Raw genomic sequence first — 20,619 nt, forward strand, 5'->3', positions numbered from 1 at the left:
GAAGTGGAAGTCCGCATCCGGGACCTGCCAACATTTTGAGAATGTCTGTGTACCACGACCTGCGAGGCCAGTCCGGAGCCACTAGGATCACAGTCATCAGTTGGTTTCTGATGCATTTTTGGACTCTGAGTAACATTGGGGTTGAAGGAAACAGATGTGCCAGACGAAAGTCCCACAAAACCTTCATGGCATCCACTGTGAAAGCCAGCGGGTCCCTGGATCTTGCACAAAACTGTGGAACCTTGCAGTTTTGTCGAGAAGCCATGAGATCCACTTGCGGAAGCCCACTTCTGAACTAACTGCTAGAAGACCTCCGGATGGAGAGACCAGTCCTGCTGGTGAAACGTGGTTCTGCTGAGTCAGTCTGCTCCCAACTTTCCATACTGGGATGAACACTGCTGACACGCCACAACAAGGTCTCCAACCAGGAAAGTATTCAGGTTGCCTCTGCCATCGCTGCTGTGCTCTATATACTTCCTTGATGATTTACATATGCTTTCTGCCGTGGGATTGTCCGACTGAATACAAACTGGCTGGCAGGCCAGGACAGACTGAGCATTCAAGAAAGCCAGAAAGATGGCTCAAAACTCGAGCACACTGATCGGTGACCAAAGGCCCTGGAGCCAAAGATGTAATGTTACGGTACCCCAGCTGAGGAGGACTCGTGTCCATGGTCACAATGGCCTAATCCGGAGTGATCAAGGGTTGAGACGATCGTAAAAAAAGCAAACAAACGTAGAGATTGACTGAGTGCTGTCTGACAAAATGAGAAACTGAGACAAGAGGGATGATGAGCATCCCGTCCAATTGTGGAGAATTTCCCACTGGAATTCCCGTAACTTTATCCTGGCGTACTGAATGGTCTCGAAGGTATAGACCATCACGCCCAACAGCTTCATGCATAACCAGATCTACACACAATCTGGTGTCCAACGCACAAAGATTTAAAAAGCTTTAAAAACAGCCTGAATGAGCCGTTCGGCTTCAGAACATGGAACAGGTTGGAGTAAAACACCCCATTTCTGTTCCAGCGCAGGTTATGGAGCGATGGCGCTGTTCAAAAAGAAAGAATTGATAGCATCATTCAATGCCACTCTATTTTCCGCAAAGAACAGTGGTGAAAAACAGCTGTGGTAGCAGACTCCTGAACTCGACGACTTAACCTCTAGAAATTATGCTAGGGGTCTGAAGACTCCACCCAACGGTCTCCGAACTGCAGCAACTGATCCCCGACTGATGACCATGCTGAGCGGAGAAGTACCACGTTATGCACTAGGCTTCTCTGGAACCTTGGCCCCAGAGTATCGATTAGCACTCGAAAATCTACCCTTCAACGCCAAACCCCGGCCAGGGAAATAACAGCCCATTGCCGACTGACTCGAAGTGGACGCTCTACCTTGAAAGGAAGCAAGAAGAGTGAAAGGATAAGAGACGCATACCCCACTGTTTAGGAGCAGTCACCGGGAGAAAAGTGATTTTTCCTCCATTAGTCTGGGCAATAATGGTAACCACTTCTGGACCAAAATGAACGCCCCACCAAACGATGAGCTTCCTATGACCATTTTGATTCCAAATATGTATACCAAGCACAAAGCAAAAGAGCCCTACGAGCTGAGAAGCCATAGATGATGGTCTTGAAGATAATGCAGTGCTGTCATGCATGGCTTCATACACGTATTCAACTGCACCACAAAGCTGTTCGGCCAATTGAAAAAGGAAATTTCCGGATGCATCTTCGTGAAGTCCCACAATGAGTTTGTCAGCACACGTTTCCATGGCCCGAGCCACACAAGCAGAAGCCAACAAAAGACAAATAATGACTCCAGAGCCCATAAAAATGGACTTGCGACGACCCTCCAGATTTATATCTAGTGGGTCTTTAAAGGATGCAGAGCCCTGAACAGGAAGAGCCGTGTGTTTAGCTTAATGCACAACTGCAACGTCAATCTTAAGAGGCAGCTCATACTTGGACACATAATCCGCCGGGAATGGAGAATTTTGTATTCTGCGCCTTCCAGGCTTCCTCAGTGAGATTGGAGATCCAAAGACGACAAGAATGTACACATGAACACAGCCCTCCACTTGGGAATCCACCTCTGAGCAGTCAAGAAAATGGTGCATAGCCACTATGAGATCTTTGACGCTATGACTGGAGGAAGACTCTGGGTCCTCACCCTCCGCGATGACGTCAGTCTCCTGAAGTTCATCTTCCTCCTCCTCTGAATCAGAAACTTCCTACGGAGCACTGGAAGAAGGAAGAGGCTTATGCACTGTGCACAGTTGAGGATCCTCGGGAAAAAAAATTATCCAAATAAGAGGAAACTTTTTAAAACCTTGACACAGTACACTTCACGGTATGGAGCCAAGGTGGATCAGACACCAAATGGGGGATCGGCTACATGGAAACACGCAGCAAGGGAATAGGCACAGCAGCTGCACTAGCTTGATCCTCCCACTGAAGCAGATCAAGCTTCATTAAGTCAGAGACTGATCAACACAGAGCCAATGCCCAATGCTGGCTCCGCAAGGCAGATGCAGCAGCCTTGAATGACTGCGCAACACTAGACCCTGCTTGACAGTTTGCATACAAATGACCCAGAGTCCACCTGTGCACACACACCAATTTATTACTACATTGGGCACAAGTGAAATATAAAGCCATAGTAAAGCCTTTTGTCTTTGCGGGTTTGCCTTTGTCTGTCATAACCCCCATGGGACCTGGCTATATATAGTGGACGCAGGAGAATACAATTTCCCGAAACAAGATAAAATTACACTGGTCACTGAGCAACTGCACAATATCCCAGCAAAGGCAAAAAAAAGTAATAAATACCAAGGGGTGTATTCAACAGCTGTCGGAAGCTGCCGTCTTGTCGGAAAGACGGCAGCTTCTGACAGATTTAGGTCGGAAGGGGTTCCGACCTATTCAATATGGGCAGTTTTTTACCAACAAGTCGGGAATTCCCAACTTGTCAGAAAACACGTGGATCGACCCCGCGTGCTACTGTCGGAAACAGGGCCAAATCAGACAGGTTTTGGCCCCCTTTCCAACAATCTTAATCTAACTTTTAAAAAAGTCAGATTGAGGTGAGGATATTGGGAGCGGTGCGACGGGCTATGGGGAGAGGTGAGGCGGGCTACGGGTAGCGGGGCTGGCAGGTACCTTGATGGCCGTCCCCTGACCAGGCACCTCTGTCCCTGCAGCGCGGCTGTGATGTGCGGTTCTCACACACGGGGAGCTGCTGACAGCGGCACAGACACCGGCCAAATCAGTCGGATTAGGCTCAAATACGACAGTCGGATTTGGCCACTCTACTGAATAGGGGTTGTCGGATCCATTCCGACAAATGCATGTCGGAATGGATCCGACTCCTATTGAATATACCCCTTAGGCGTCTTGAGGCAGTTGCAGAGTAGAGGAGCAGAACTGAGCTTGCACCAGTTGTAGACCAGCAGGCAGGTTACAGCCCCATCAAAACCGAGAAAAATGGTGCCGTCATCCAGAGCAGTGAATGCCCTCGCCGCTGCCACTCCGCAAGCTCGGCCTTATCCATTGAGACAGCTGCCTGCAGTCGCTGCACTGAAACTGTGCTGTTACCACAGCACACAGACCTATATATAAATAAAAAAAATAAAAGTTCTGAAATAAAAGAGAAGTGAACTATAAACAAGGTGGCCCATCTCTAATACCCCTTTCACACCAGCCAAAATTTCCTGGGTTAATGCACATGAACGCGCATCAACCCGGGAAATTTCTCAGTGTGAAAGGGTACAGGGTCAAAATCCCGGGATTCCTGCCCCGGCATTTCAACCCTGCTATCTTCCAGGGTTGGTCCCGGCATCTTCCCGGGAACCTGGTCAGTGTGAACGGGAACCGGGTCAATGTGCCCCGGCTCCCGTTTCCTCTCTATGTAGCAGGCGGCGCTTAGAGATCATGTGATCTCTTGCGCCGCCCCCGCCGCGTCACATCTGACGTCAGCAACCCGGCAATATGCCGGGCTGCTGACTGCAGTATGCAAGGGGTCTTACCCGAGAATGTCCCTGTATGATCCCGGGACCGTATTCCCGGGTAAGACCCGCAGTTTTAGGTTTGAAAGGGGTATAAAGGAAACTAAAAGAAACTGGCATGATGGGGTTGCAGAGGGGAGGAGCTTACTTTTAAAGTTCCAGTTAAAGTGCCAGCTCTAACCTGCAATCCCATGGTCCAGTGTCTCACCAGCCTTACTGAAAGCAAAAATAAACACACATTTTAACTACAAAATGATCTTGTATATCTACAGCACCAGTGTAACAAACAGGAAATGACTTAACTGCACTGTACAAAGTAGAATTGCCTAATTTATGAGAGGTTATTGAGAAAGGTTTAACAGTTTATATGTTCTGAACCATACTGTAATGTGTTTTAATGTGGCACCACTACAGATGACATCTGCTTAGCAGATTGTAGAAAATAAGAATTTACTTACCGATAATTCTATTTCTCGGAGTCCGTAGTGGATGCTGGGGTTCCTGAAAGGACCATGGGGAATAGCGGCTCCGCAGGAGACAGGGCACAAAAAAGTAAAGCTTTACTAGGTCAGGTGGTGTGCACTGGCTCCTCCCCCTATGACCCTCCTCCAGACTCCAGTTAGGTACTGTGCCCGGACGAGCATACACAATAAGGGAGGCATTTTGAATCCCGGGTAAGACTCATACCAGCCACACCAATCACACCGTACAACTTGTGATCTAAACCCAGTTAACAGTATGACAACAGAAAGGGCCTCTTAAAGATGGCTCCTTAACAATAACCCGAATTAGTTAACAATAACTATGTACAAGTATTGCAGATAATCCGCACTTGGGATGGGCGCCCAGCATCCACTACGGACTCCGAGAAATAGAATTATCGGTAAGTAAATTCTTATTTTCTCTATCGTCCTAAGTGGATGCTGGGGTTCCTGAAAGGACCATGGGGATTATACCAAAGCTCCCAAACGGGCGGGAGAGTGCGGATGACTCTGCAGCACCGAATGAGAGAACTCCAGGTCCTCCTTTGCCAGGGTATCAAATTTGTAAAATTTTACAAACGTGTTCTCCCCCGACCACGTAGCTGCTCGGCAGAGTTGTAATGCCGAGACCCCTCGGGCAGCCGCCCAAGATGAGCCCACCTTCCTTGTGGAGTGGGCTTTTACAGTTTTAGGCTGTGGCAGGCCTGCCACAGAATGTGCAAGTTGAATTGTGTTACAAATCCAACGAGCAATCGACTGCTTAGAAGCAGGTGCGCCCAACTTGTTGGGTGCATACAATATAAACAGCGAGTCAGATTTTCTGACTCCAGCCGTCCTTGCAATGTATATTTTTAAGGCTCTGACAACGTCCAACAACTTGGAGTCCTCCAAGTCGCTAGTGGCCGCAGGCACCACAATAGGTTGGTTCAGATGAAATGCTGATACCACTTTAGGGAGAAAATGCGGACGAGTCCGCAGTTCTGCCCTATCCGAATGGAAGATTAGATAAGGACTTTTATAAGATAAAGCCGCCAATTCAGATACTCTCCTGGCAGAGGCCAGGGCTAGTAACATAGTCACTTTCAATGTGAGATATTTCAAATCCACCTTTTTCAATGGTTCAAACCAATGGGATTTGAGGAAATCTAAAACTACATTTAGATCCCACGGTGCCACCGGAGGCACCACAGGAGGCTGTATATGCAGTACTCCCTTGACAAAAGTCTGGACCTCAGGGACAGAGGCCAATTCTTTTTGGAAGAATATTGACAGGGCCGAAATTTGAACCTTAATGGATCCCAATTTGAGACCCATAGATAATCCTGATTGCAGGAAATGTAGGAAACGACCCAGTTGGAATTCCTCCGTCGGAACCTTCCGATCCTCGCACCACGCTACATATTTTCGCCAAATGCGGTGATAATGTTTCACGGTGACTTCCTTCCGTGCCTTAATCAAGGTAGGAATGACTTCTTCTGGAATGCCTTTCCCTTTTAGGATCTGGCGTTCAACCGCCATGCCGTCAAACGCAGCCGCGGTAAGTCTTGAAAAAGACAGGGACCCTGCTGTAGCAGGTCCCTTCTCAGAGGTAGAGGCCACGGTTCGTCCGTGAGCATCTCTTGAAGTTCCGGATACCAAGTCCTTCTCGGCCAATCCGGAACCACTAGTATTGTTCTTACTCTTCTTTGCCGTATGATCTTCAATACCTTTGGTATGAGCGGCAGAGGAGGAAACACATACACTGACTGGTACACCCAAGGAGTTACCAGTGCGTCCACAGCTATTGCCTGTGGATCTCTTGACCTGGCGCAATATTTGTCCAGTTTCTTGTTGAGGCGAGACGCCATCATGTCTACAATTGGTCTTTCCCAACGGTCTATTAACATGTTGAAGACTTCTGGATGTAGACCCCACTCTCCCGGATGAAGATCGTGTCTGCTGAGGAAGTCTGCTTCCCAGTTGTCCACGCCCGGGATGAACACTGCTGACAGTGCTATCACGTGATTCTCCGCCCAGCGAAGAATCTTGGCAGCTTCTGCCATTGCACTCTTGCTTCTTGTGCCGCCCTGCCTGTTTACATGGGCGACCGCCGTGATGTTGTCCGACTGAATCAACACCGGCTTTCCTTGCAGGAGAAGTTCCGCCTGGCTTAGAGCATTGTAGATTGCTCTTAGTTCCAGAATGTTTATGTGAAGAGACTTTTCCAGACTCGTCCATACTCCCTGGAAGTTTCTTCCTTGTGTGACTGCTCCCCAGCCTCTCAGGCTGGCGTCCGTGGTCACCAGGATCCAATCCTGAATGCCGAATCTGCGGCCTTCTAATAGGTGAGCCTTCTGCAACCACCACAGAAGTGACACCCTTGTCTTTGGTGACAGGGTTATTCGCAGGTGCATCTGCAGATGCGACCCTGACCATTTGTCCAACAGATCCCTTTGGAATATTCTTGCATGGAATCTGCCGAATGGAATTGCTTCGTAAGAAGCCACCATTTTTCCCAGGACTCTTGTGCATTGATGTACTGACACTTTTCCTGGTTTTAGGAGGTTCCTGACCAGATCGGATAACTCCTTGGCTTTTTCCTCTGGAAGGAAAACCTTTTTCTGAACCGTGTCCAGAATCATTCCTAGGAACAGCAGACGAGTTGTCGGGATTAAATGGGATTTTGGAATATTCAGAATCCACCCGTGTTGTCTTAGCACCTCTTGAGATAGTGCTAAAGCTGTCTCCAGCTGTTCTCTGGACCTTGCCCTTATTAGGAGATCGTCCAAGTATGGGATAACTAATACGCCTTTTCTTCGAAGAAGAATCATCATCTCGGCCATTACCTTGGTAAAGACCCGAGGCGCCGTGGACAATCCGAACGGCAGCGTCTGAAACTGATAGTGACAGTTTTGAACAATGAACCTGAGGTACCCCTGGTGTGCGGAGTAAATCGGAACGTGTAGATACGCATCCTTGATGTCCAAGGATACCATAAAGTCCCCTTCTTCCAGGTTCGCTATCACTGCTCTGAGTGACTCCATCTTGAACTTGAACTTTTTTATGTAGAGGTTCAAGGACTTCAGATTTAGAATAGGCCTTACCGAGCCATCCGGCTTCGGTACCACAAATAGAGTGGAATAATACCCCTTTCCTTGTTGTAATAGGGGTACTTTGACTATCACCTGCTGAGCGTACAGCTTGTGAATGGCTTCCAACACCCTCTCCCTTTCGGAAGAGACGGTTGGTAAGGCAGACTTCAGGAAACGATGAGGAGGATCCGTCTCTAATTCCAACCTGTACCCCTGAGATATTATCTGCAGGATCCAGGGGTCTACCTGCGAGTGAGCCCACTGCGCGCTGTAATTTTTGAGACGGCCCCCCACTGTCCCCGAGTCCGCTTGAGAGGCCCCAGCGTCATGCTGAGGTTTTTGCAGGAGCCGGGGAGGGCTTCTGTTCCTGGGAAGGAGCTGCCTGTTGGTGTCTCTTCCCTCTTCCTCTGCCTCGTGGCAGGTACGACAAGCCCTTTGCTCTCTTATTTTTGTAGGAGCGAAAAGGCTGCGGTTGAAAAGTCGGTGCCTTTCTCTGTTGGGGAGTGACTTGAGGTAAAAAAGTGGATTTCCCGGCAGTAGCCGTGGCCACCAAGTCTGATAGACCAACTCCAAATAACTCCTCCCCTTTATACGGCAAAACCTCCATGTGACGTTTTGAATCCGCATCGCCTGTCCACTGTCGTGTCCATAAGGCTCTTCTGGCTGAAATGGACATAGCACTCACCCGAGATGCCAGTGTGCAAATATCCCTCTGTGCATCACGCATATAGATAAATGCATCCTTTATTTGTTCTAACGACAGTAAAACATTGTCCCTATCTAGGGTATCAATATTTTCAATCAGGGATTCTGACCAAACTACTCCAGCACTGCACATCCAGGCAGTTGCTATAGCTGGTCGTAGTATAACACCTGCATGTGTGTATATATTCTTTTGAATAACTTCCATCTTTCTATCTGATGGATCCTTAAGTGCGGCCGTCTCAGGAGAGGGTAACGCCACTTGTTTGGATAAGCGTGTGAGCGCCTTGTCCACCTTAGGGGGTGTTTCCCAGCGCGCCCTAACCTCTGGCGGGAAAGGGTATAATGCCAATAACTTTTTTGAAATTATCAACTTTTTATCAGGAGCAACCCACGCTTCATCACACACGTCATTTAATTCTTCTGATTCAGGAAAAACTGTTTGTAGTTTTTTCACACCATACATAATACCCTGTTTTACGGTATCTGTAGTATCAGTTAAATGTAACGTCTCCTTCATTGCCAAAATCATATAACGTGTGGCCCTACTGGAAAATACGTTTGAATTTCTACCGTCGTCACTGGAATCAGTGCCCGTGTCTGGGTCTGTGTCGACCGACTGAGGCAAAGGGCGTTTTACAGCCCCTGACGGTGTTTGAGGCGCCTGGACAGGCATTAATTGATTGTCCGGCCGCCTCATGTCCTCCACTGACTGTTTAAGGGAAGATAAACCATCACGTAATTCCACAAATAAAGGCATCCATTCTGGTGTCGACCCCCTGGGGGGTGACATCTGCATATTTGGCAATTGCTCCGCCTCCACACCAATATCGTCCTCATACATGTCGACACCACGTACCGACACACACCGCAAACTCACAGGGAATGCTCTAATGAAGACAGGACCCACTAGCCCTTTTGGGGAGACAGAGGGAGAGTCTGCCAGCACACACCACAAAGCGCTATATATACAAGGGATATCCTTATATTAAGTGCTCCCTTATAGCTGCTTTAATATATATATATATAGCCATTAATGTGCCCCCCCTCTCTGTTTTACCCTGTTTCTGTAGTGCAGTGCAGGGGAGAGACCTGGGAGCCGTTCTGACCAGCGGAGCTGTGACAGAAAATGGCGCCGTGTGCTGAGGAGATAGGCCCCGCCCCTTTTTCGGCGGGTTCTTCTCCCGCTATTTTTCCAGTCAGGCAGGGGTTAAATATCTCCATATAGCCCCTATGGGCTATATGTGAGGTATTTTTAGCCTTGTATAAGGTTTATATTTGCCTCTCAGAGCGCCCCCCCCCAGCGCTCTGCACCCTCAGTGACTGCCCAGTGAAGTGTGCTGAGAGGAAAATGGCGCACAGCTGCAGTGCTGTGCGCTACCTTATGAAGACTGAGGAGTCTTCAGCCGCCGGTTTCCGGACCTCTTCACGCTTCAGCATCTGCAAGGGGGTCGGCGGCGCGGCTCCGGGACCGGACTCCACGGCTGGGCCTGTGTTCGATCCCTCTGGAGCTAATGGTGTCCAGTAGCCAAGCAGCAAATCCACTCTGCATGCAGGTGAGTTTACTACTTTCCCCCTAAGTCCCACGTTGCAGTGATCCTGTTGCCAGCAGGACTCACTGTAAAGAAAAAAACCTAAACTAAACTTTCTCTAAGCAGCTCTTTAGGAGAGCCACCTAGATTGCACCCTTCTCGTTCGGGCACAAAATCTAACTGGAGTCTGGAGGAGGGTCATAGGGGGAGGAGCCAGTGCACACCACCTGACCTAGTAAAGCTTTACTTTTTTGTGCCCTGTCTCCTGCGGAGCCGCTATTCCCCATGGTCCTTTCAGGAACCCCAGCATCCACTTAGGACGATAGAGAAATATGTTTTACTAAAACGCAGGATATGATTGGTTGTGATAGTCATATCTTGGGAGAGCTCTAGGCCAGTGAAATATGGTATTTATCAAAAGGCATCTACTGTAATTAAACTATAAAAGACATTATCTAGGTTTGTTTACACCCTTTGTATTTTCTTATGGGAAAATGTAAAATGTTTAACAATTTTTTATGTTGCAGGAGTCTCTCTAGTTTGTATAAGCTTTATAGGACATTGGTTTCTGTACCTGTCTTCATAATGCCTTTATTTACACCTAAATGCCTTCTATTAATCTCTATCAGCCTGGATGCACTGTTTGCCGTCAGTATGATGTGATTAGGTCCAAAGAAACTAAAACATAGACCAGGCAAAGGGGAAGCAAGCACAACTAAACTTGTAGAAAAAGAAGATTGCTAGCATGTGCATCCCTCCGTACTAGGCACAGGTAAGCAGGGCATGTATTTGAAGAGCTTCACAACACATTGTTTGTGCAATACATTCTTTACTGCTCAACTACAAACATGCATCACCTGAGCACTGTTCTGTCTGCATTCTCAATGCGCTGAGGGACTGGTGATTTTTAACCACAACGTCTTTGTAAAGGTCCTTGTGTTCTTCTATATAGTCCCACTCCTCCATGGAGAAATAGATGGAGATGTCGCCACATTTTATTGGTACCTAAAACAGATAGTCCTATTAATACACACTGACGGAAAGCTATTCCTAAACCTCTACAGAAAAAGAGGCGGTTTACACCTTAATAACCAGACTCATATTCATGGACTCATGCTGCATTGGTTTTGTCGGCAAGTAGTTTTTAATTCCTTATTCTACCGGGATCAGTACTAAATGCCGCCGGACGGAATCCCGGCGGTCGAAATCCCGACGCCGGAATCCCGACCACACAATCCCGACAGGGGTGGCGAGCGGAACGCAGCCCCTTGCGGGCTCGCTTCGCTCGCCACGCTGCGGGCACAGTGCCTCGCTACGCTCGGCACACTATTATATTCTCCCTCTATGGATGTCGTGGACACCCACGGAGGGAGAATATGTTGGGATTGTGGCGGTCGGGATGCCGGCGTCGGTATTTCGACCGCCGGGGATTCCGGCCGGCGGCATCTTGACCGCATCCCATTCTACCAAAGTAAACTAAACTAAAATGCTTTCAGGATAAATACGGGTTTCTTTTAGTAACATTCAAATATACAGTGGTCAATCTTAAGGTCAATGCCTGTGGAATCACAGCCACATATAATTAATAAATATGCGTATATTATATATATATATATATATATATATATATACACATACATACACACACACACACACACACACACACACACACACACACACACGTGTGTATATATATATATATATATATATATATATATATATTTATATATTTTACACATACACGCACATACATACATATACACAGGGTGATTTACAAGTCGCAGTACACCCTTGTTTCAAAAACTATGCAGGTAATGAGAAAACTGAATACTCCAGTACGCCATGGGTGAAGAGGGCTATCTTTTAGGGTATCTATCGAACATGGGTGCCATCTTGAATCTAAGTCAGTTTTTTCAAATGGAAAGGGGGTCGTGTAACATGTCAAACAACATCAGAATTTTCTAAAAAGTTTATTGCTGCAAACAGATTTGAAATAGCAGTTATGGTTTAAAAGTTAGAACACTTTTTCTGCAGGTTACTGAAGATGGCTTTTGACAAAAGAGGAGAGAATTTAGATAATTTTGATGTCTGGAGAACGAAGTTTCTGTGTCATAGCTGAAGATTTTAACAACCGGCACCCAGAAAGACCTCCAATTTCACATAACACTGTCAGGTGCCTAATTTCCAAATTCCGAGAAACTGGAACTGTAGCTGACAACCTCAACAATGGCTTTGGCATCCTTCACAACACAGCACACGACATCAAAATTACCTCAATTCTCTCCTCTTTTGTCAAAGCCATCTTCAGTTACCTGCAACAACAAAAAAGTGTTGTAACTTTTGAACCATAACTGCTATTTCAATTCTGTTTGCGGCAATAAACTTTGCAGTAAATTCTGATGTTGTTTGACATGTTACACACAACCTTACTGGACATGTAACCTTACTTGAGTATTTAGTTCTCCCATTTCTTGCAGTTTTTGAAACAAAAGGGTGTACTGCGACTTTTGAATCAGCGGTCTGTCCTGAATCCACCCTGAAAGAGATCTCACAGATTTTGTAAGGTCTGGCGCAGGTGTACTGGAGCTGACCAGGAGCAGTGACGTAGCTCATCAGCACTAAGATTATACACTATGGGACTTGCAGCAATCGCTGGAGAGGGGAAGTTTTCTCTCCACCACCCTGGCGGCCGAGATATTAGTTCACTTCGGTGTTGCTTCCTGCAAAGCAGGAACAGCCTTAGCATCTGCATCCCTGTAAGTCAATACTAGTAGATGCCTGCTGACATGGATCTCTTTCAGGGTGGATTCAGGACAGACCACTGCTCCCGGTCAGCAGCCACTGGACACACTACACATACTGGCGACATGTGAAAAAGTTGTAAGTTACAAAGGTGAGCTTATTGCTTTGTGATAAATGCTGCTGCAATACAGTCTCCATACAAGAGTATGGCGGCAGCTACATTGGTACAAGTTTACAGATATGGTAGAAAGCATTTTTTTTCTGCAGTAACTGCTTCAATTCTTCTTGATGATCGATAAAGCGTCAAGCTGTACTGGATCTTGCGCATTTGACACTCAATCAGCAAATAATAGTTTTCCCACCGATAGCCTTAGTATGGCCATTGGCATGTACTTGACAATAAGGAAGTTGAAATTCAGTTTATAACATATAGCTGCAAACAGGAACAAAGTGAAACTCTTTCCGGCACCATCATGGACTTCCCCCTCTTCCTGATGGCATTCAGCATTCTCCAGCTTGGCATCGTCAGATATGACCGTTATAAATGTGGGTTATCATGTATGGGGATCAACCACTTTAAATGCAACTTGCAGACAACAGAGCTAAAGTCACACAGAAATTTATTCTAGAGGTATATAGAAATAAAGGTAAAAGTCTTCGCTGATTGAATGGTGTCCAGCAGTGTATCAGAATGACAATCCCCAGCAATGCTCACCTCTCCAGTCAGCAGGTGCATGGTGTTGTGTGGGGTAGTCTTCTTTATAACCACATATTCCTACAGAATGAGAATACATGTCAGATGCATTTTTATGATCTAAAACAATAGCCATGGCAATGCTTAGCAATTCACTAGGCACCTGGCAGCAGCAATCAGCCTCTGGATCTTCGTAAAATCATACAGTTCTTCTGAATGGCACATGCCACTTGGACCTTAGCTCCGGGGCCTTTTCTCAAGAACTTCCAAACTATCCAAAAAGTTCCACAGACCAATTGCGGTTTAAGAAAACGAGTTTTATGGTAAGAACTTACCTTTGTTAAAACTCTTTCTGCGAGGTACACTGGGCTCCACAAAGAATGGACAATGGAGTGTAGAGTAGGATCTTGATCCGAGGCACCAACAGGCACAAAGCTTGGACTATTCCCAGAATGCATAGCGCTGCCTCCTATATCACTCCGCCTCCCTGCACAGGATCTCAGTTTTTAGTTAAGTCCAATGCAGTAGCAGGAAAAGAGACAACGGTTAGTAGCCACAATACCGCATTCTCACGACAGGAGACGTGTCTGCGGCTAATGCCATACCAACCCAAAGGAGCTAAGTGCGTCAGGGTGGGCGCCTTGTGGAGCCCAGTGTACCTCGTAGAAAGAGTTTTAACAAAGATAAGTTCTTACCATAAAACTAATTTTCTGCTGCGGGGTACACTGGGCACCACAAGGAATGGACAATGGGGATGTCCTAAAGCAGTTCCTTATGGGAGGGGACGCACTGTAGCGGGCACAAGTACCCGGCGTCCAAAGGAAGCATCCTGGGAAACGGCAGTATCGAAGGCATGGAACCTTATGAACGTGTTCACAGAGGACCACGCAGCCGCCTTGCACAATTGTTAAAGGGTCGCACCACGTTGGGCCGCTCAATAAGGTCCAACAGACCGAGCAGAATGGGCCTTAATGTGATCAGGAGCAGAGTGACCAGCCTTCACATAAGCATGTGCAATCACCATTCTAATCCATCTGGCCAGAGTTTGCTTGTGAGCAGGCCAGCCCCGTTTGTGAAACCCAAACACAACAAAAAGAATCAGATTTCCTAATAGAAGCAGTTCTCTTCACATAGATACGGAGAGCCCGTACCACATCCAAAGACCGCTCTTTGGGAGACAGATCAGGAGAAACAAGTGCCGGAACTACAATCTCCTGATTAAGGTGGAACGAAGAAACCACCTTAGGTAGATAGCCGGGACGAGTCCGAAGAACCGCCCGGTCACGGTGAAATATCAGATATGGGGAACTACAGGACAAGGCACCCAAATCCGACACTTCTAGCTGAAGCAATAGCCAGTAGAAACACCACCTTAAGGGAAAGCCACTTAAGGTCAGCTGAACCAAGAGGTTCAAACGGAGAGACTCTTGTAACGCCTCCAAAACCACCGACAAGTCCCAAGGAGCCACAGGCGGGACATAGGGAGGTTGGATACGCAACACGCCCTGAGTAAAGGTATGCACATCAGGTAAGGTCGCAATTTTTCTCTGAAACCACACCGACAAGGCAGATATTTGAACCTTGAGGGAGGCCAGACGCAGGCATAAGTCCAGGCACTGCTGAAGAAAAGCCAATAACTTGGCTATACTAAACTTGGAAGCGTCATAATCGTTAGATGCGCACCAAACAAAGTAAGAATGCCAGACCATATAGTAAATCTGAGCAGAAGCCGGTTTCCGTGCCCGCAACAGTTTGAATGACCGCCTCAGAAAACCCTTTAGCCCTTAAGACGGAAGTTTGAAGAGCCACGCCGTCAAAGACAGCCGGCCTAGGTCCTGGTAGACACAGGGGCCCTGAACGAGGAGGTCTGGGTGTTGTGGAAGTAGAATTGGAAGCTCTGACGATAGGCCTTGCAGATCTGAGAACCAGTGCCGTCTGGGCCATGCCGGAGCTATGAGAAGCAGATTTCCTTTTTCTTGCTTGAACTTCCGAATTACCCTGGGCAGGAGTGACACCGGAGGGAACACGTACGGCAGCCGAAACCTCCACGGTACCGCCAGCGCATCCACGAATGCTGCTTGAGGATCCCTTGTCCTTGCTCCGAAGACCGGAACCTTGTGATTGTGTCGAGACGCCATCAGATCTACGTGTGGAAGGCCCCACCTTTCCACTAGGAGTTGAAACACTTCTGGATGGAGGCCCCACTCGCCGGCATGCACGTCCTGACGACTGAGAAAGTTCGCTTCCCAATTCAGGACTCCTAGAATGAATATTGTCGATATGGCCGGTAGATGGTGTTCTGCCCACTGTAGAATACGTGAGACTTCCTTCATTGCTAGGCGGCTTCGAGTGCTGCCTTGATGATTTATGTAAGCCACTGTGGTGGCTTTGTCCGACTGTACTTGAACAGGACGGTTCTGAATTAAATGCTGGGCTAGGTTCAAGGCATTGAAGACCGACCGCAACTCCAGAATATTGATTGAGGAGGGACTCCTCCTTGGTCCACCGCCCCCCTGAAGGGAGTGTTGCTCCAGCACCGCGCCCCAACCTCTTAGACTGGCATCTGTCGTCAACAGGACCCAGTCTGATATCCAGAACGGACGGCCCCTGCACAGCTGTTGGTCCCGGAGCCACCAGAGCAGCGACAGACGGGCCTCCAGAGTGAATGAGATCATTTGAGACCTGATCCGGTGAGGCAGGCCGTTCCATTTGGCTAGAATCAGCCTCTGGAGAGGGCGAGAGTTAAATTGAGCGTACTCCACCATGTCGAATGCGGACACCATGAGTCCCAGCACCTGCATCGCCGAATGTATCGACACTTGCGGACGAGATAGGAAGCAACGAATCCTGTCTTGAAGTTTCAGGACTTTCTCCTGAGACAGGAACAACCGCTGGTTGTGAGTGTCCAATAGTGCTCCCAGATGCACCATGCTCTGAGCAGGGATCCGAGATGAATTCTTCCAGTTGATGAGCCACCCGTGGGCTTGCAGAAACCGGATCGTCACATCTAGATGACGCAGGATAAGTTCTGGGGAATTTGCCAGGATTAACAAGTCGTCCAAATACGGCAGTATCCTGACCCCTCGACGGCGGAGTACCATCGTCATCACCGCCATGACTTTTGTAAAGACTCGCGGAGCCGTAGTTAAACCAAAAGGTAATGCCGAAACTGGTAATGGCAGTTGCCAATCGCAAATCTCAGGTATTGCTGATGAGACACTGCTATAGGAATATGCAGGTAAGCATCCTGTATATCCAGGGAGACCATGAAGTCCCCAGGTTCCAAGGACAGAACTATAGAGCGAAGGGTTTCCATCTGGAACTTGGAAACCTTCACAAACCTGTTCAATGCCTTGAGGTTGAGAATGGGCCGGGAGAACCCATTCGGTTTCGGGACAAGAAACAGCGGAGAATAGTACCCCCGGCCCCTCTGCGCAAGAGGCACCTGTACTACGACTCCTGTATCCAGGAGGGTCTGTACCACCGAATGTAGAGTGTTTGCCTTTGTCTTGTCCAACGGGACATCTGTCTGGCAAAATCGATGAGGGGGGTCAGTTTTTGAAGGCTATGGCATAACCTCGAGTGACGACTTCCCGTACCCAGGCATCTGAAGTGGTCTTCAACCATTCCTGGGTATACCCTAGAAGCCGGCCCCCCACCATGGATCCCCCAGAGGGAGGCCCGCACCCGTCATGCGGCAGGCTTATCTGTCTTGGAAGCTGGCTGACGGGCAGCCCAGGCTCTTTTGGGCTTAGGCTTACCAGGTTTGGAAGTGCGGGCCTGCTTGTTGTACGCCTAACCTTTTGCTTTACCTGAAGGACGAAAGGGGCGAAAGGAAGTACCTTTAGCCTTCGACACAGAAGGAGCAGTACTTGGCAGACAGGCAGTTTTGACAGTAGCCAAGTCAGCCACAATCTTATTTAAATCCTCCCCAAACAGAATATCTCCCTTAAAAGGGAGTACCTCCAGGGTTTTTCTAGAGTCCAGATCCACAGAGCAGGATCTCAGCCACAATATCCGGCGAGCCACGACTAATGTAGCAGAGGCGTTTGGCTGCCAGGATAAGGGCATCAGAAGCCGCCTCTTTAATATAACGAGAAGCTGTGACAATATAAGACAAGCATTGTCTAGCATGGTCAGAGGAGATTTCAGCATCTAACTCCAAGGCCCATGCTTCAATGGCCTCTGCAGCCCAAGTAGCTGCAATAGTGGGCCTTTGTGCAGCACCCGTGAGGGTGTAAATCGCTTTCAGACAACCCTCCACACGTTTATCCGTAGGCTCTTTTAGAGACGTGACAATGGTGACCGGTAAAGCTGAGGAAACCACCATCCTAGCCACATGTGAGTCTACTGGAGGAGGCGTTTCCCAATTCTTAGACAGCTCCGGCGCGAGGGGATAGCGAGCCAGCATCTTCTTTTGAGGCACAAACTTCGGACCCGGGTTTTCCCAGGGTTCCTGACGTATATCAATTAGGTGGTCAGAGTGAGGTTAAACTTGTTTAATCACCTTCTGACACTTGAACCTATCTGGTTTCTTAGGAGGAACGGATGGCTCGGGATCATCCGTAATCTGTAAAATTAACTTAATAGCCTCCAAAAGATCAGGAACATCCACATGTGAACCACCCTCCCCATCAGCCGTATCTGAATCAGAACCTGTGGGGTCAGTGTAAGTGCCGTCTTCATCCGACGAGGTGTCAGTTACAACAGTGGATTGTGAGGAGACAAGCGCTCGCTTAGAGGACCCCTTGGACGTAGGCGAGCGACGGTCAGACTTTTTAGTAGTCAGGGACTGGTTCAACTTCTTTATTTGAGCAGATAAATCGTCCGCCCACGGCGGGTTAGCTGCAGGGACCACAAACGGTTGCACCGGCATTGGGGGTCCCATAGGGGGTGTTATGTTTATGAACTAGCGTATGCAGAAGCGTGGAAAAAGCGGCCCACAGCGGGTCATTATTTGCCCCCGTTGCCACCGTCCCACTGGGGGGCAAGGAGCCTCCAGAACCAGAGCCCAAAGCTGCTATATTCTCCTCATAGGTATCTGCGGCTTCAGCAACACCGGCAGTGTGTTCAGCCCCAGAACCGTTACCCTCAGAAGCAGACATGATATAACTTGCAGTATCAGGTAACACAGTACAATTTGTCAGCAGCACAATACCTCTAGCCCAATCCCCTGCGCAGTGTAGTCAGCACCAGCAGAGATAAAGGAGAGATATGGCGACTAAATCACAGATAAAAAATAAGAATTTACTTACCGATAATTCTATTTCTCGTAGTCCGTAGTGGATGCTGGGAACTCCGTAAGGACCATGGGGAATAGCGGCTCCGCAGGAGACTGGGCACAAAAGTAAAAGCTTTAGGACTACCTGGTGTGCACTGGCTCCTCCCCCTATGACCCTCCTCCAAGCCTCAGTTAGGATACTGTGCCCGGACGAGCGTACACAATAAGGAAGGATTTTGAATCCCGGGTAAGACTCATACCAGCCACACCAATCACACCGTACAACCTGTGATCTGAACCCAGTTAACAGCATGATAACAGAGGAGCCTCGGAAAAGATGGCTCACAACAATAATAACCCGATTTTTGTAACAATAACTATGTACAAGTATTGCAGACAATCCGCACTTGGGATGGGCGCCCAGCATCCACTACGGACTACGAGAAATAGAATTATCGGTAAGTAAATTCTTATTTTCTCTGACGTCCTAGTGAATGCTGGGAACTCCGTAAGGACCATGGGGATTATACCAAAGCTCCCAAACGGGCGGGAGAGTGCGGATGACTCTGCAGCACCGAATGAGAGAACTCCAGGTCCTCCTCAGCCAGGGTATCAAATTTGTAGAATTTAGCAAACGTGTTTGCCCCTGACCAAGTAGCTGCTCGGCAAAGTTGTAAAGCCGAGACCCCTCGGGCAGCCGCCCAAGATGAGCCCACTTTCCTTGTGGAATGGGCTTTTACAGATTTTGGCTGTGGCAGGCCTGCCACAGAATGTGCAAGCTGAATTGTACTACAAATCCAACGAGCAATAGTCTGCTTAGAAGCAGGAGCACCCAGCTTGTTGGGTGCATACAGGATAAACAGCGAGTCAGATTTTCTGACTCCAACCGTCCTGGAAACATATATTTTCAGGGCCCTGACTACGTCCAGCAACTTGGAGTCCTCCAAGTCCCTAGTAGCCGCAGGTACCACAATAGGCTGGTTCAAGTGAAACGTTGAAACCACCTTAGGGAGAAATTGAGGACGAGTCCTCAATTCTGCCCTGTCCGTATGAAAAATTAGGTAAGGGCTTTTATAGGATAAAGCCGCCAATTCTGAGACACGCCTGGCTGAAGCCAGGGCTAACAGCATTACCACTTTCCATGTGAGATATTTTAAGTCCACAGTGGTGAGTGGTTCAAACCAATGTGATTTTAGGAACCCCAAAACCACATTGAGATCCCAAGGTGCCACTGGAGGCACAATAGGAGGCTGTATATGCAGTACCCCTTTGACAAACGTCTGAACTTCAGGAACTGAAGCCAGTTCTTTCTGGAAGAAAATCGACAGGGCCGAAATTTGAACCTTAATGGACCCTAATTTTAGGCCCATAGACAGTCCTGTTTGCAGGAAATGCAGGAAACGACCCAGTTGAAATTCCTCTGTAGGGGCCTTCCTGGCCTCACACCACGCAACATATTTACGCCAAATACGGTGATAATGTTGCACGGTTACATCCTTCCTGGCTTTGATCAGGGTAGGGATGACTTCATCCGGAATGCCTTTTTCCTTCAGGATCCGGCGTTCAACCGCCATGCCGTCAAACGCAGCCGTGGTAAGTCTTGGAACAGACAGGGTCCCTGCTGGAGCAGGTCCTTTCTTAGAGGTAGAGGCCACGGGTCCTCCGTGAGCATCTCTTGAAGTTCCGGGTACCAAGTCCTTCTTGGCCAATCTGGAGCCACGAGTATAGTCCTTACTCCTCTCCTTCTTATGATTCTCAGTACCCTGGGTATGAGAGGCAGAGGAGGGAACACATACACTGACTGGTACACCCACGGTGTTACCAGAGCGTCCACAGCTATTGCCTGAGGGTCCCTTGACCTGGCGCAATATCTGTCTAGTTTTTTGTTGAGGCGGGACGCCATCATGTCCACCTTTGGTTTTTCCCAACGGTTCACAATCATGTGGAAGACTTCTGGGTGAAGTCCCCACTCCCCCGGGTGGAGGTCGTGTCTGCTGAGGAAGTCTGCTTCCCAGTTGTCCACTCCCGGAATGAACACTGCTGACAGTGCTATCACATGATTTTCCGCCCAGCGAAGAATCCTTGCAACTTCTGCCATTGCCCTCCTGCTTCTTGTGCCGCCCTGTCTGTTTACGTGGGCGACTGCCGTGATGTTGTCCGACTGGAT

At 48.3% G+C, this 20,619-nt stretch overlaps 1 protein-coding gene across 1 annotated transcript in view; it reads right to left on the bottom strand.

Moving 5' to 3' along the window:
• The window catches only part of LOC134949168 (zinc finger protein 888-like), a 104,764-nt gene that overhangs the window by 51,141 nt on the left and 33,004 nt on the right, over nucleotides 1–20,619 (bottom strand). The window contains exons 3-4 of the mRNA XM_063937590.1: nucleotides 13,253–13,312; nucleotides 10,653–10,800 (exon numbers count right to left, since the gene is read on the bottom strand). Of these exons, the coding sequence (XP_063793660.1) occupies nucleotides 10,653–10,800; nucleotides 13,253–13,312 (208 nt within the window). The remainder of the gene's footprint in view (nucleotides 1–10,652; nucleotides 10,801–13,252; nucleotides 13,313–20,619) is intronic.

The sequence above is a fragment of the Pseudophryne corroboree genome, chromosome 8 (genome assembly GCF_028390025.1).
Source record: "Pseudophryne corroboree isolate aPseCor3 chromosome 8, aPseCor3.hap2, whole genome shotgun sequence".
Lineage (NCBI taxonomy): Eukaryota > Metazoa > Chordata > Amphibia > Anura > Myobatrachidae > Pseudophryne > Pseudophryne corroboree.